The sequence below is a fragment of the Dermacentor variabilis genome, chromosome 1 (assembly GCF_050947875.1).
Source record: "Dermacentor variabilis isolate Ectoservices chromosome 1, ASM5094787v1, whole genome shotgun sequence".
In the NCBI taxonomy this organism is placed as follows: domain Eukaryota; kingdom Metazoa; phylum Arthropoda; class Arachnida; order Ixodida; family Ixodidae; genus Dermacentor; species Dermacentor variabilis.
Genome location: NC_134568.1, coordinates 230760899 through 230776788, shown reverse-complemented (window position 1 = coordinate 230776788; position 15890 = coordinate 230760899). Strand labels below are relative to the sequence as shown.

At 42.8% G+C, this 15890-nt stretch overlaps 1 protein-coding gene across 8 annotated transcripts in view; it reads right to left on the bottom strand.

Moving 5' to 3' along the window:
- The window catches only part of LOC142558564 (ras-related protein Rab-31-like), a 32039-nt gene that overhangs the window by 15394 nt on the left and 755 nt on the right, over nucleotides 1-15890 (bottom strand). For 5 of the 8 annotated variants that reach the window (XM_075670730.1, XM_075670738.1, XM_075670701.1 and 2 more), the window contains 3 exons: nucleotides 13205-13286; nucleotides 11883-11954; nucleotides 11265-11375 (listed from right to left, as the gene is read on the bottom strand). In XM_075670730.1, the coding sequence (XP_075526845.1) occupies nucleotides 11265-11375; nucleotides 11883-11954; nucleotides 13205-13276 (255 nt within the window). In that variant the 5' untranslated portion in view covers nucleotides 13277-13286. Of the gene's footprint in view, nucleotides 1-2309; nucleotides 3862-11251; nucleotides 11376-11882; nucleotides 11955-13204; nucleotides 13287-15890 lie in introns of those variants that run through there. The other 3 variants (XM_075670718.1, XM_075670714.1, XM_075670722.1) reach the window with 2 other exon arrangements.

Below are 15890 nucleotides of genomic sequence, written 5' to 3'. Positions count from 1 at the left end.
AAAAGGGCAGCGATTTCGCAGTAACGTGATCAAGCGTGTGTGAGGAGACGGGGGGGGGGGCAAAGTGGGGGGTAAGATGGCACTTGCCTCGCTGTGGCTGTGCATGGCTGTAAGCGTGGCTGAGCGCATACACAGCCACTCACCCTGCTTTAGAGGTAATCTAATATTAGAGGTAATCTAACATTAGAGGTAATCTGCAACGTGTACAAAAAGTGGGCGTGCCGAGATGGCATGGCACTATGCAAGCTGTCTTCCCATGCGTTTAATATTGAATATTGCATAATCTCAAGTTTTGGCAACCCATTGGAGTGAGAGGCAGATGAAGCATTTGCTCCCCACTGCCAGCACTTTTCCTGATAGCATCGTCCCAGTGCGAGCGACGCTATCAGTTGCGGGGCCGGTGTGGCTAGCTTCGCTTAATTCATACCACCAATGTCGAAGATACCGTCGACGTACACAGCATTGTTAAGATCGGCCAGCTGGGTTAGTGACCTAGCCTCTCCTGCTCCACTGTGATGAATGGCTTCGTGAAGCTAACAATGCCTCACCCTCGGACAGACCTGCGGCGCCCGGAAGGCAAGACACCTTTGGTGGACCAGTTGGTTCACTGTCGCCTTCACGGACCCATGGGAGCAAGAAAACCTCGGAAAAAAAGTGTTCTAAGGTTTTCCGCCACGGACTCTGGTAACCACCACGGTCATATGACGGATGCTCCAGCTAACTGCAGGGTCATACGAGGAACCAGGACGAGCCAGCTTGAGTCGAGCATGGCAATCCCAGTCTACAAAGCTCCCCTCCTTTTTGTGTGTTCAGTGAAAAAAGCTGCGGGAGTGATTGTGTGAACCCTCGCCCTCAACACGGGTCCTTCGACTTTGGACACTCCGAATGGACAAAGGGGGGCGGCAGTTCTCCCTGGCCTAGGGATCTAAGGACAGAGGGGGAAGGGAACTTTTTTGGCTCCTCGGAATGCTTCACTAGAGTCATGCTAGACTGATGAGATGTAATATTCTCCACTTTTCATGTAGATATTGTAAAACCCAGAACTCCTCGTACTCGATGAGAACACACTCCACCTTTCAACAATGTCCTCAGTGTGGATCAGTCGGACGACGGCATGGGCCAGCTACCCCATTTGACATGCCAGACCGCAACTCTTACAGCATGAAACTATTATTCGTTGCCTACTCCCAAATTCATTAAAAATAATTGTTTTCTCATTCAAATTTGCTTTTTTCGATTGCCTGATAATTCGGAAAATTCTGCGACACCTTTCAGTGTAAGAAAAATCGATCGGCGACTGTACTTGTTTGCATAAAATGTCGAATTTCAATACAGAGAAATTTTGGTATAACAAAGAAAATTGCCAATTTTACCGACTTCGTTATATCAAGGTGTAACTGTAGCTTGAACACCCTCTCCCAATGAACTGCAGCATTGGGCCTTGCGCTGTTATCTCTGCACTGTGTTGGCCTGTGTCCAGTGCCCCCTGTGTGCTCGGTCGCATACTCCGTCATCCACGCAAATTTGTTTTGTTGCCGTCCAGCATTTTAACATCATGGAAGGCATCATGGCATTAAGTATGTGATGGATCAGTAATAATAAATGGCCGGGCATTATACAAGACGAACACAGCCATAAAGCACAAAGGAAGTGTGAAAACAGAGGATGTGTGGCTGAGTGCCAGGTTTGCCTGATGTGCTTATTTTACTTACAACCGGGATATTCTCCCCTTTTCACATAAAAAGTGATGATCTAGCAGAGTACCGTATCATCAATTTACTGCAATCGGAAGGTTTCAGCACCAGAAAATCGACCAATTTGCAGCAAAGCAACCCACCAATGTGGACCGCTTCACAGTGAATGTATGCTCAATGCACACCACCGGTCACTCATCCACAGGTTTTCGGCAATGTTTGGAACCTCTAGTACTGTATAACAGTGGGAAAAAAAAAAAAACAGAGGGCAAAGCAAAGTTATGTAGTCATGTGCTACAACAAAATTGATCTTTATTACTTCCACTTTGCCATACATCACGAAGGACTAAGCTCGGGCCCCTGCACATTAGCCAGCTGAGTATCCGTGTCAAGAACAAGGAATACAAGCTGGTCGCACAATTTCTTGATGCAGAGTTCTTTCTTTGCTCTTACTGTAGGTAGCACACACACTTTCAGGTGAAATTTGTCCGACGATACAAATAAGTGTTATTGTGTAAAAGAAATGGGGGACAATCTCGGCCAAATACATCTTGCATCGTTTTATATTTTCTTCTACAAAAGCGTCATGTAGCCTGAAACTAATAAAATAAAATTAAGAAATTTGACCTTGTTGGTACTTGACAAAATCAGTAATTGAAAAGAAGTGTACGAGGGCAAGCAAGAAGATGTCCACAAGTACAATAAAACTTGTACACACCATGGCTGCATTTCTTAGTTTTCTTCATTTTTTTTAATCAATGGAATATTTTTATCCTCGCACTCACAAAGTGATGTTTACAATTGGTTTCATGTTTCCTAAAAGTGCAGTAAACAGGAAGTTACATCAATGATCCCACTAACATTACATTTTTGCATTCAAAATTGATCATGAAGTGTTTTTACAGCAAGATAGTGCCCCCCCCCCCCCAAGCCAGGCTTGACGATTCCAGAACATGATAAAGCGTGGTGCAAGTACTGTTCAAGAGAAATAAGATTTTTCTTGTCAACAATACCTCGAATTATGGACAAGGGTTAGCGTTTATTTTTTTTCTTTCAATTCAGCATACTTCTTTTAGTTTTTATTTCAAATCAAACTTGAAGCTTTTATCAACTCAATCATTCGATTACATCTATCATATTCTTTTCCAGAAACCAAATTATGATATACATGAACAGGACCTCACATTTTTGATGAGCTATTTTTCCCAGAAGTATCAGTGCATTTCAATAAGAGGTGAAAATGTCACATGAAAATAATTTCAAGTGTTTCTCAAGGAAGCCTTCAGGGTCCCTTGCTCTTCAAACCGTATTTAAATAATAAAGCTCAAACTTCTTCAGACTAAGCTTGTGGTTTACACCGATATCAGTATATTTGTAGCTTCTCCATCAATGCCGAGACTATCACAAACGTAAACAAAGTTACACAATCCTTCGAGTCATGGACACAAAAGTTGAAATAAGTACCCCAAGAACCAAGGCAGTAATTTTTAGAGCAAAGAATAGGCAAATCATTCGTGATTACGCAGTTATCTTAGTCTCTACAAGAAATGAGTGTCAAATCTTTTAAAGATTGGGGAGTTTATTTTTTTGAAAAACACGGGATGACCACACGAATGTTGAATTTCAAAACTTTAGCCATATAGTGGGCATCTTGAATAGAAACATTGCATACTTCCAGAGTCGGACAAGTTTTAATGTGAAGCATTCTTCTCCAAGTGCAGCCACTCCTGTGCAAACAGCCAGGCCAGGTATACACAGTTTTGGTGGGCTAATCCTGGAGATAGTGCAGCTCATATCGCAATTTTTCATAGGCCGATTCAGGTGATAATGCAGCTCATCACGCCGTTTTTCGTAATCTGATCCCAGTGGTAGTGTAGTCTAAAAGTATGTACCACTGGGGCAAAGAGTTCTAGTTTGCTTTCCATCTTCTATCTTGTCATCAGAAACATTGTCTTATTATAAATACAAACACCACAGCACATAATCTCTACATAAATGTTCATTACACAACAGCTACATTATCCATACAACCGTTCTCTACAAATCATGAATGCTTCGCATCATGCAGACATCAACTACCAAATGGGTAATGCAGTCGATAGCCCCACAGGATATGGAGTGAACTGTATGCTTGCGATGAACTGCATGCTCATATGCAGATTTATCCCTGCATGGTAAAAGGAGACATTCAGGCGGAGCAACTGCTGGCATGCCTTTGCAAGGCTAGATTCACCACAGATTGCACAATCCTCTCCCTAAATTGAGTCTGCCAAACATTTAAATTTATTAATCTTTTTCCACTATATTATTGCCACTTGGTTCTGTGGAACCACAATGCAGACAATCCTGCTATCAGACATCTGAAGGCTAGAAAAAATAATTTTATAAATGATTTCTAACAGTCTGTCGAACCCTCCTTGTGCCTAATTTCTTCAAATAAATCTACTGGTACACATAAGCCAAGGAGTATATTTTGAATATAAAATGCAAACTTCTGGTTAAACGACACGGCAATTTTAAAGCATAACAAATCAGTCTATACAACAAAAAGGAGAGCTTTGCAAGGTGCCAACGTGCCATTAATGTATGACCTCCAATTGTTGGAAAATATCCTACCTGATTCGTTGCACCAATCTGATAGATCTGGTCTGGACATCACTCAGGCAGGGAGGTCAGATTCAGCTGATGCAGTTGTTTCCTAATGTCTTGCTCCAGTGCTTTAGTGGCTCGAGGGCCATATCTGGCCCTTGAGCCACTAAACACTACATATTATCATGTCTTTGTTATTGTTGCTTCTATGTGTCTCAAGTTGTTTTTGCCATGACACTTCCGTGCTTCTGTTTCCTCTCGTGGATGTTTGAGACCTCAGATTTGGGATACATATGAAGTTGAAGTTATAATTAAACTGTACATAGATTCTTTCACGATTCTGCTTCTCTTATACTATATTTACAATTTTCATGTCTGTCTGCTCTGTCATGCTGTCAAAGCTCTTGTAAGAAGGTTGAGAATTTCTCAAGCCATTTCATTGTGCTTTTTCCCCCCTAATTTGCGTTAATGTGAAAAAAATGTGTTTGGTTTGATCTAATGAGACTATGCATATGGCATATAAACACCAACAGAATGACACTTAATTCATTACATCATGTGGCTACAGAGCACCAATGAATATAGAAAAATAGAATGGAACCCCGTTGATATGTCCCTTGCTGTTGTGTTTTGCTGGCTGCTACATCATGTTTCCACAGTACCAACCTAAATCCCACTGAATCCCATGTGCTATGTTCCTACTTGATTTGTTGTCATTCTGCAATGTTCCCACATCTTATGTTGCATTTAAATGCGACAGCCACATAAATTTAGCATTTTGAAAAGAAATTTGCTCTCACACGTTGCTACAAAGATGATAAATGTGTTGAAACAAGCGATGAATACACTGCAACTAGCAACCTTAGTCTGCAATAAGCAATCAAAGTTGCACAAGCCAGACAAGCATATCGGAAGAAAACGTGCACAGGTCAGTTAACGAAGCACCCAAAGTGCGCATCGGCCAAAACATATAGGGATCCCCGCACACTGGGCCAAATCCACTAAGCACAGGACTACATTTATATTGGGACCAGCAAGGGCCTTACTATATGCATTGCGGTGCTCTTTGGTAAGCTTCACTGAAATAAAACTGTGTCATACCATTGAGCTTACAAAAGACATTGCAGTGAAGTTTATATAGGGTTTTATGGCGCAAAAGCAACTACGGCTATGATGAAGCATATCAAGAGTGGGAAGGGGCTGCTGTCATGCAACATTGTATGTGTCTCTTAATTATACACACATGTGCGTACCATCCCCGGTCACAGTAGGAGCACACTGAAGCGTCTAATAACTGTACTAGCAGCCACTTGGAGCTGTTACTGAAGTTGCTGTGGCCATTTGGGGCCTTCCTCACTGTTACACTTTCCTGCCTGCCATTTTTTTTTTCTTTTCGGTTCTTTTAAAAACATATCAACAGTCTTCTACTGTATCACTAAGTAGATACGATGCTCTGTTACCCCAAGTGAACTTGCCCAGTTCATCCACTGCAGTGGCCACAATGCAAAAACTGCAAGGACTTGGGCTAGGGCTCCCCTGCCCCTCTGCAAATACTGCAGACATGCCTACGTCATGGCTGGCTGGCCCCAGTCATCATCGTTCTGTCGATAGACGAGCCAAGCCAACTTATCAATAACGAAGGCGAAGGCAGCGCCACTTTTCTGCTCACTACAAACAAAGGCTTACCTACACATTGTAGGTCAGGAAAAACTTATGATAATAAAAAGTATACTGCATTTAAATACTAATAAAAATACCCCTAACTGCATACACTAGTAGAAGGTCACATGGTGGACCTCTTATGCAGCTTCATGCTTGTGCCGCCTGGGGCCCCAAAGGTCATTTTTCACGACTTTTAGTGATGAATTAAATATATAAATCTATGTTTAATGAGAAACACATGGCTCGTTTTAGCCACTACGATAGGGAATCATTCTATCAGCATGGTTATCTTGATTAATGTTCTGAGCGGCTGTCTGTCCCTTTAAAGAGCCCCTCACCTGACCCCATAGCAAATTTTGATTATACACTGAAAGTTTTTACATGTCCTCTAAGGAGCGTTCTGCCGCAAAAATTTTTCAAATCGGCTCATTAATAGCAGAGATAAAAATATTTCAGTGCTGCGCACCCATGATTTCAGCAGGCGGGCTCCACTGCCAAGCAAGACGCTCTCTCCACTCACCCCGTCTAGCAACCTTCGCAAGCGAAATTCCTTCCCTGCGTTCTCCCATAACAGACCTCGAGGATCGCATGACACATATGCCTTCATCTTTTTTTTCTCCTCGCTTCTTTGTTTTTTTCTGGCGCTACGCACTTTCGCTGATGGCACCGCGGGCCAGCTGTTGTCTCGTTCGCGCAGTGCATGATTTTGCGCGCTGTGCTCAAGGAAACATGACTAGCAGTATAATTCAGTGCTACACGAATACTGAGGCAGAACAAGCGGATCGCAGAGCATGATCACGCGCTGGAGCACGAGAGAAAATGGCATAGTTTTGGTAGCTATGCACATGACCGCACGACCGTGGGAACAAGCAGATGAAGCGGAAATACATCTCTCTTGCTTCGGTGCGAAGTCAAACAAAAAACATGCACACATTCCGTTTGTGTGTTTTATTATTTCTCTGAACTTCAATTCGTCAATTCAAGCAACAGATTGCACAGATAACTGATGCCTTGAATAATTCTCGAGGTTGCGCGTCACCACGAGCGACGTCACACTGCGGACTCGAGTACGTAGGCTCAGAGACGGGGGAGTACGTCATCCTACAGCTTGGAGTGCGGCGGCCACGAAGAGAAGGAAAAATGGCATTCGGTTTGAAATTTCCTATCTTTCTGCGGCACGCAGCGATGTAATTCTTTGCAAACACGATCGTTAGCGCGCATTGTATGCTCTGCGCTTGACAGCTCAAAAAGGCCAGACCTGGTGAGGGTCCCTTTAAGCAGTAACACTTGAGACTGACAGAGTCACTACCCAGGACATATCATGTCAATACATTTTCTTCTTATTTTCGCCATGATGACGCCAGCCTTCATCGCCATCTCCAAATTCTTGCTGTGAAGACCCACCTTGCCCAGTCATCATATCAGAACACAGTGCAAGCAGACCTTTGACTTGACATGAATGTAAGTGCATCCAGGATAGCTTCATCAGACCTAGTACTGTACTGATGCTCATCTCTACAGCAGCCTGGTGCTGTATTCCTGATCAATCACTTTTAAGTGACAACTGACTTGCAAATCCAGTGTGTAGAACACATCACTCCAGTCAGGTGCCACATCAGATGCCATGTCATGTAAGAATAAAAGTACCCCTGAAAGTGACAAATGGAGAACACGAACCATGGAAAACTTATGCATTTATTAAAATTCCGATTTATGCCACATTTTTTTAGTGGTTACTAACTGGGTGATCAGCCGGCGGCTCAGCTTAGAATGTCTTCCTGGCGTGCCTAAACAAACCTGCCCACGTTTTCACAGTTGCATATGAAGGTGCGCAGTACTTGAAGGCATTCCTTGTGCACTCATGAACATTTTCTAGTGCTGCTCCCTCCTCAGTCAAGAAATCTACCATGGCATGATAATTGATGCTGTTCTTTACTTCAGCTATTGCCAACCATCAGCCATCAAAGGATGTATGACATAGGATATAATCTGGGGTGAGCCATAAAACTTTAAAAATCAGTCATGAAGCATGATGCAATATTGCCGTACATCATCTATTGCATCATGCTTGGACTTTACGTCAATGAACACCCCAAACATAGCTAACACAGTGAAATGGCCACATTTCAATGCTTTTCAAGTGGTATAATATTGGTACAGGGGGAGAAAATATATGTATTTACAATATATACAGTTACGAAGTTGTAGCTCAGTAGTCAGGGTAACACCATCTACCGATCGTCGAGACACTTCAACCTCCTCTTTACCTCACACCATCCTTTTGTCCACAGCGGCACAAACTCGTACGTGACATCAACCCCCGGCAGCAGAAGCATCGTCTCGATGCTTCCTAGGGTGTCAAATCAGTGTGGGAGTTATAGGGCTTTAGTCGCGAAACGTGCACGATATCAGTTCTTGGTTGGGTAGAAGACGTCGAAGCCACAGGTGATATCTCATATTTGAGGCTGGCGACTTCGCGAAGAACTCGGTATGGCCCAACGTATCGCAGCAGCAGTTTTTCGCAAAGGCCGACGTGACGGGAGGGTAACCAAAGCAGGACAAGTGACTCAGGCCTGAAATGATGTCCCGACGACGACTGTCGTAACCGTGCTTTTGGTTAGTCTGAGACGCCAGAAGACGGTCACGGGCAATGCAACGTGCTGTGACCACGCGAAAAATGGCATCGTGAGCATAGAATGTGGTAGTGATGGCATCAGAAGGGAGCAGCGAGTCAAGAGCCAGGAGTGGGTCACGGCCATATAGTAGATAGAATGGAGAATAACCAGTAATATTGTGACGTGACGAATTGTACACAAATGTCACGAAGGGTAAGGGGCAGTCCCAATCCCGGTTATCATCGGACCCGTACATGGAGAGCATGTCCGCGAGTGTACGGTTGAGACGCTCGGTCCGTTTGTCTGCGGGTGGTAAGTCGTCGTGAACTTGTGGGACGTGGAGCAAGAGCGAAGAAGGTCGTCGACAACCTTAGAAAGAAAACAGCGGCCTCTATCAGTGAGTAGCTGACGTGGGGCACCATGATGTAGGATCACTTCATGAAGAAGGAAATCAGCCACATCAGTTGCGCAGCTCATAGGGAGGGCCTGCATTATGGCATAATGCATGGTATACTTTATTTACTCACATAATGATCGCACTTTTTTGTCAGAAAAATTGATGCAAATTCAGGGGTGCGATCATTACAAGAGTTAAATTTTCCGCGAAAAGAAAAAAATTTTTTTTCATTCTACGTTTGCTGCGGGATGCGGGTGTCCTGCGTTGATGCGGGACACCAAAACAAGAATGGCGGTCAGCGGAGCAAGGCGAACGCGCCGAATGCGATTTGTTTTTCTTCTCGTGAGTACATTACAGGCATTTAAATAGTTTTTTCCGTATCAGTAATGAATAATACTATTGTTAATACCGGCAAGTTTGTGGCAATAAAGTAGCCATGTCCACTTTGAGGAAACAGAAACAAATGGGCATGCTTAGCTGCCAGTGGCATAGAAACACATGGCCAGCATGCTGCGGAAACTACGGCATCTGTCTTCACTACTATCCTAATACGGCACATTTCCGGTAAGGGTGGGTGAATATCTTAGCTGTGTTACAAGCGTCGGCGTATGAATAGGGTACACTTCTAACGTATCAGTGTAAACGTGGCCACTATCATTGCCGCTCGCGATTTGTTGCGTGCCCACGAGTGCAGATGAGAAGAATCGAAAGGCGCCTTTTTTGTTGTTGTTGACCACAACCATTATAAAGCCTACACATAATAAAGGCAAGTTTGGTCGTACCTCTGTTTGTCATGGAAGTGCGGAAAGTAATGAAGTGAGGCATCTACTTAAGAATATTTGGTGCGTGCAGACCGCTTGGTTTGTCTTGAAGAGTCGTTCGCGTAGCACTCGACAGATAGTAAGCGCGATCGTTATTAGCTAGACTTGGCACACGACATATCGCTACAGCAAGTTTGGGGTGCGATCATTACACAGGAAATTTTAAAAATCGAATTTTGACGACAAAATTCAGGGGTGTGATCATTACGCGAGTAAATACGGTAGTCCGTCGCAAGAGCCACCCACTTGTTGCCCGAGGATGAAGTTGGAAATGGGCCAAGGAGGTCCAGGCCGACGCAGTAAAATGGTTCACTGGGGATTTCTATAGGCTGAAGGTGCCCAGCGGGAGACAATGGAGGCATCTTGCGGCGTTGGCAATATACACTACACAATTACTTTCATCCTGCGGCAATGGGAACCGATACAATGAATGCATATTGTCCTGCAGCACTACACAACCAAGGAGCTGTACAAACAGTTATCATGATGGTGTGGTGACACACATAGACAGGTGTAGTCCCTATCCCTTGAATTGAGCATCATAAGCTCAAGGATGCAATGTCTGCAATGGGGATGGTTTATTTGGCACTTCCTCATACATGAACAACATCTTGCTCCACTTGAGCAACCCATTATATGACAGTAAGCACATCATGTTCGTACTTATCTAGCATGATTTCAGCAGCTTAAGGAACTTTGCACAAATCATTGCAGGGGTAGGCAAATGAATTACTAACAAAGTCACTAAATGATAAATGGCATTATCAAAACAATTTTATGCTCCTTTCTGTATCAAGAGGAAATCATCCTTGCTGGTTAGTGTAGCCACATTTTTTTGACAGAGGTGGTTATGGGCCCTTCCAGCTGTCAACTTATCTGTACATCCATTATAGGCCGCGTGACAGTATTACCTACCTTGCACGACATCCATAGTTGCTCTGTACCAGCTTGGAGGTTGTCTAGATGTTTCAACACTTGTGATGGTTGTAAAGTACTAACAGTAGCAATACAGAATTATAGCAGTACAACCTTATTTATTTTATTATCACTGTTACTGTAATGCTGGCCTCTAAGTTTGCACGTGCAAAAATCAGTGGAAACCAAGTGCTGCCAATATGAACAGGGAAATTGATTAAACAATACAGCAAAACAAGTTTCTCATGGGACTGAAGCAACAGAATGTGGCAGCCAGGGATCATATCTTAAATGTCATTAGGACGGTTATTTTCACCTGTGCAGTGTAACTGGAAGGTGTGAAAATTGCCAGAACGCATTCTTTTAGAAACATTTCATGTTTTCCATAACACAAAAAAGCTGATAAGGAAAGCTTGTGCTAGAACATTGTGCTTCGGGGTCATTCAATCCTCCAAATTGTTGAATGACTGCAAAGTAGCTATATCATCGCACAAACTAGTTGCTATGAAAACTCACACAAATGAGTAATAACAACGAAATAAAGAGGTAATAACTCACTTGCTAAACTCACTTCTCGATGATCCTCCAAGTCGCACTTGTTGCCTGCTATACCCAGGGCAATGTTTGGGTCCCCATGAAGCTGTAACTCTCGCACCCAACTCTGCACTGCATTGAAACTCTCCTGAAATGTGCAAATATCATCAGCAACACCATATTCACATGCAAAATATACATTAAAACGCAAATAATAGAGAGAGAGTGAGTCGGCATGAGTTGGTAAGCTCATATGCACTTTTTCCGAAACATTTGGTGGGATTTGCAATAGCTGCACTTTGCCTATTTCAGCAATCAAGCATGTTGTATACAATAATAGTAGCACAAGAACAGCTTGCTATACAGTGTGTGCCATTATACTGCCCAGACTGCTTGCATGGTCCCCTGCGCAACATTAAAAGCTAAATGTGGGAGCAGATGCTTCATTCACGCTTGTGTCTGAAGGGTTTCACAGAAGCACAAGAACATGTCTTTCAAAGGTAGCAGCAATGTTCAGGGGTTTCTTTATGCTACAGTAAACTGCTCGAGTGCTCTACACAAGACTGATGGAATCTCCACAAGCAGGTGGCAGCCAGAAATCTCTATAACAACAAGACAGCGAGGCAATATATCTGAGACAGTGTGAGATAGTTACCATAGACGTGATGTCATAAACAATGACAGCAGCCCCAGCACCTCGGTAGTACATTGGAGCCAAAGCTCGATACTGCAAACCAACATGTATATTTTACGGACAAACAATATTTTTATGTTCTCTTTAAATGTTTTTTTAGCTGAACAATAAATATAAGAATAGCTGGAAAGTTTAATAAAAACAAAACTTTTATTCACATCAAAGTTCTTTAAAAACCAAAGTGTTGGGAAGATCATTCTTTAAATATTGCATGAAGAAATGAAAATCCCGTGGTTGAGTGCTAAGAGGGATTTTTGATAAGAAATGCAGTTAGTGTCCATACAAGGCAAGTTATATGAAAAAAAAAACTAAATTTTTTGAAATCCCCAGTGTTGTGCACACAATCCTTCTGCAAAATGTATTTACTCTCAAAGTTGTCATTTAAAGCTTGCCAAGCAAACATTCAACATGTACATAGAGTAACACCCAGTGTCATAGACGCTACCCAAACACTATCACAAATGCTTGTCCCTTGGATAGGATCATATTACAAATGCTACATTTTGTGGCTGCTATAACAGAAACTGTTCTCTGTGCATCCCTTCATGTACATGATAACACATAGTAGTTCTATTATCCGGGTCTTTCATTTGATGAAATGTCAGATGGCAGCTTCTAGCAAGCACCCGATGTTCCTAGCCCTGCTGTGAATAAATATTGACACCTGATAAGTTTTGTTTAAGGTGCCCAGAAAAAAAAAAACTAATGTTTTACACAAAATACAAACAAGTGAAGCTGCCAAATATGCAACTCTTGAAGCTGGTGCACCAACAGAGCTTGAGCTTGTAAATGTTGTGCCCCATTCTGGGACATATACGTAATGTTTGCACAGTATAGTGCCACCTGCTTTACCACATATTAATTTACAAGCAAATTATTCTGCACACAACGCTGTGCACACAATATAATATTGTATTCCTAACCTTTTGTGTCCCTTATTTGAAGCAACCTTTCATGTCTACTAGCCAGACGCAGCTCTAAAGGGGGCGAAGAGAGGCGGCGGCCAAAGCTCCATGATTTTCTCCCTTCCTAGCAGCATTAGGTGCCAAGTAATGGAGTGTCCTTGCACCTTCAGCAAAAATGGAGAATCATGCTCTGCAACTCCAATAGAAAAACCCTGATGCCACCCCTGCTACTAGCCCTGAGGCTCCCAGTATAAGAATTTAGTCCCATTACCCAACATGCCCCAGAAATGCTTAATAAAAAAACGAGAACCAACTTAACTATGCAGATCCAAAGAACAGTGGCATAAATAGAGAAAATAGATAAAACACACTGCATACCCTTTCTTGGCCAGCAGTGTCCCAAATATTAAATTTGAATGTACGGTCATGCAACACCAGGTTTTTCATCATAAATGATGCCCTAAAATAAAACCAGAGCATAAAATTAAACACAAGTATGCCCTTCCTGCAGCCCACAAATGAAACATTTCATTACTCCAAAGATTTGAGAGCATGCTGCAACATTCGTATCCAATTACCAGACACATACAGCTTATTATTCATACATATACAAGGGCCAGATGTACTATCATGGGCAAATGAAATGCAAAGAGCGTGCTCGAAGCATAACTGATGGTACAGTGCATGCCGTCAGCTAATCACCGTTGCCCACATGTGCATGCATATGGTTTTTAAAGAATTAAATTATGGGGTTTTACGTGCCAAAACCACTATCTGACTATGCGGCACGCCATAGTGGGGGACTCCTGAAAGTTGGACCACTTGGGGTTCTTTAATGTGCACCTAAATCTAAGTACACAGGTGTTTTCGCATTTCGCCCCCATCGAAATGCGGCCGTCGTGGCCGGGATTCGATCCCGCAAACTCGTGCTTTGCAGCCCAACATCATAGCCACTAAGCAACCACAGCGGGTTGCATATGGTTTTTACAGTGAGTGCGGGGCTGCTTGCCCTACTGCGATAATGCTGCCTGTACTCAGGGCTGGGCAAACATACTTTGCAACTGTATCATAATATGATACATGATACTCAGGCAACAAGTATTTGAAATACAGATAAAAGATACTACCGCAATTGTATCTGATATGATACTTTCCATTTGTATCTTAATATACTACAATACATTTGCAAATTTTTTATTGTACATCTATATAATGTAGCAGCAAATGCGCATGCACAATAATGTTTGCTTGGAAACCAACCTTGTTGCATTTGAATAAGATGTCAGTTAGTATCTCAATATTTTTGTCTTTCTTGCTCAAACTGTAATATTTTCATTCCGTTGCTTAACATGAAAGCTCTTTACATTCTGCGCTGTGAGCAGTTTTTGCTTGTCAGTTTTGTAATTGATGGGAGTTGCTGCTCTGCTTGCCGACCAGCTATAGCAGGTCGCCATCTAATTACAAGAATGTCAATAAGCCTCTGCACGATGGCACAAATACCGCTGTGGACTTTTACCTTGTCTGTAAACGTATCGCCGTAATGCAATACCAGCTTACAGGACAGGTGTACAGCAGCAACAGCGCTGGCCGAAAGATAAAGTAATACTGCTGCCTTTAGTTTTAAACAGGTGGCTTAGTGACAGCAGTATCAGCTTGAGAAGCGGAGTTCAGCCAATGTTTATAGTTATGTCGCAATAGCCAGTATCTTGTATCTTAAGATACATGATACATCTTTCAAGTATCGAAAGTACAGATACTGATACAAGTCTTGCCATACCTATCATGACACAGATCTAAGATGCATGTATTTTCGATACTGCCCAGCACTGCCTCTACTGTATTGTACGATTTTGTTCCCTCACCTAACCCACTGCAGTGCCATTCTCACCTTGCCAGTATGGTTATGGTGGCTAGCACCATTGTCACTCATGTAGTGCAATATATTTCTGCCTTTATTCACACAATGATCATACTCTGGAAGCTCTTTGACAGTTGCAGCAAAGCAATGTAGGTCAGGAAACTGAATATGTGCCACCAATATCATGCTGCAAGAGCGACAATGGTGCAAGCCACTATAATGTAACTGACTAGATGGGAATGGTGCTGCAGTGGAAATTGGGTGAGAAAGCAAGCATCGAACAACATAGCATAGGTGACATTATCACAATAGACAAGCAACCCCACACTCTGGAGCATAACTGCGAGTCGGCCTAGTTGGAACATATTCATATTTATACTTTTTGTGCGCAAACAAACAGGGACGAAGAATAGGGGCGCTCGTCCTTGTGTTGCCCCTATTCTTCGTCCCTGTTTGTTTGCGCACAAAAAGTATAAATATGCCCACACTCTGCATGAAAAAAATTTGTGTACCCATGTCGACAAGGACAAGCAGACGGCACCCACTATACCTTCAGTTATGCTTCGGGCATGCATTCCACTGTTTCCATTTTCCCTCAACAGTGCATTTACACACACATATATATAGCATGGCTGAAGAACAGCTCTACTTAGTCACAAGTGCACACTGACGAGCCAAAAGGTTTGTCATCATATGCAGAAACAGCACCGCACATGGGTCAGTTCAAGGCTGACTCACAGCGAAAATTTATAACACAAGATATCGATCCCTATCAAGGCACATATTGTTTCCTCGTTAAGCGCTCAGCTCATGTCACACGGGAACACATGAGCACGCTCAAACTCGGCGCTGATTGAGCCCTGTTACATGCAGTTCTGAAGCACCCTTGCATTCGAATCTGCTGTGCTCAGTCATGTCTCGTACTTCTGTCACGCTGGAAAAGTTCGACGCACACAGACTTCAACAACAAAGGTGAAACTGCCTGCGTGACAGGGGTGTAAGTATCCTTTTGAATGCTTGCACAGTTTTTGCAGTGCTGTTATAAAAACGTATATAGCATGTTACTCACTAGCAAATGAGTTTACTTTTCAACCAGCTTACTTATTGGGTACACAAGTTCCATTTGCCCACAGTCACGAAATGTAAAGAAAAAATAATAAAATAATAAAAATAATAAAATAAAATCTTTTCCCCCACTCATTGCAC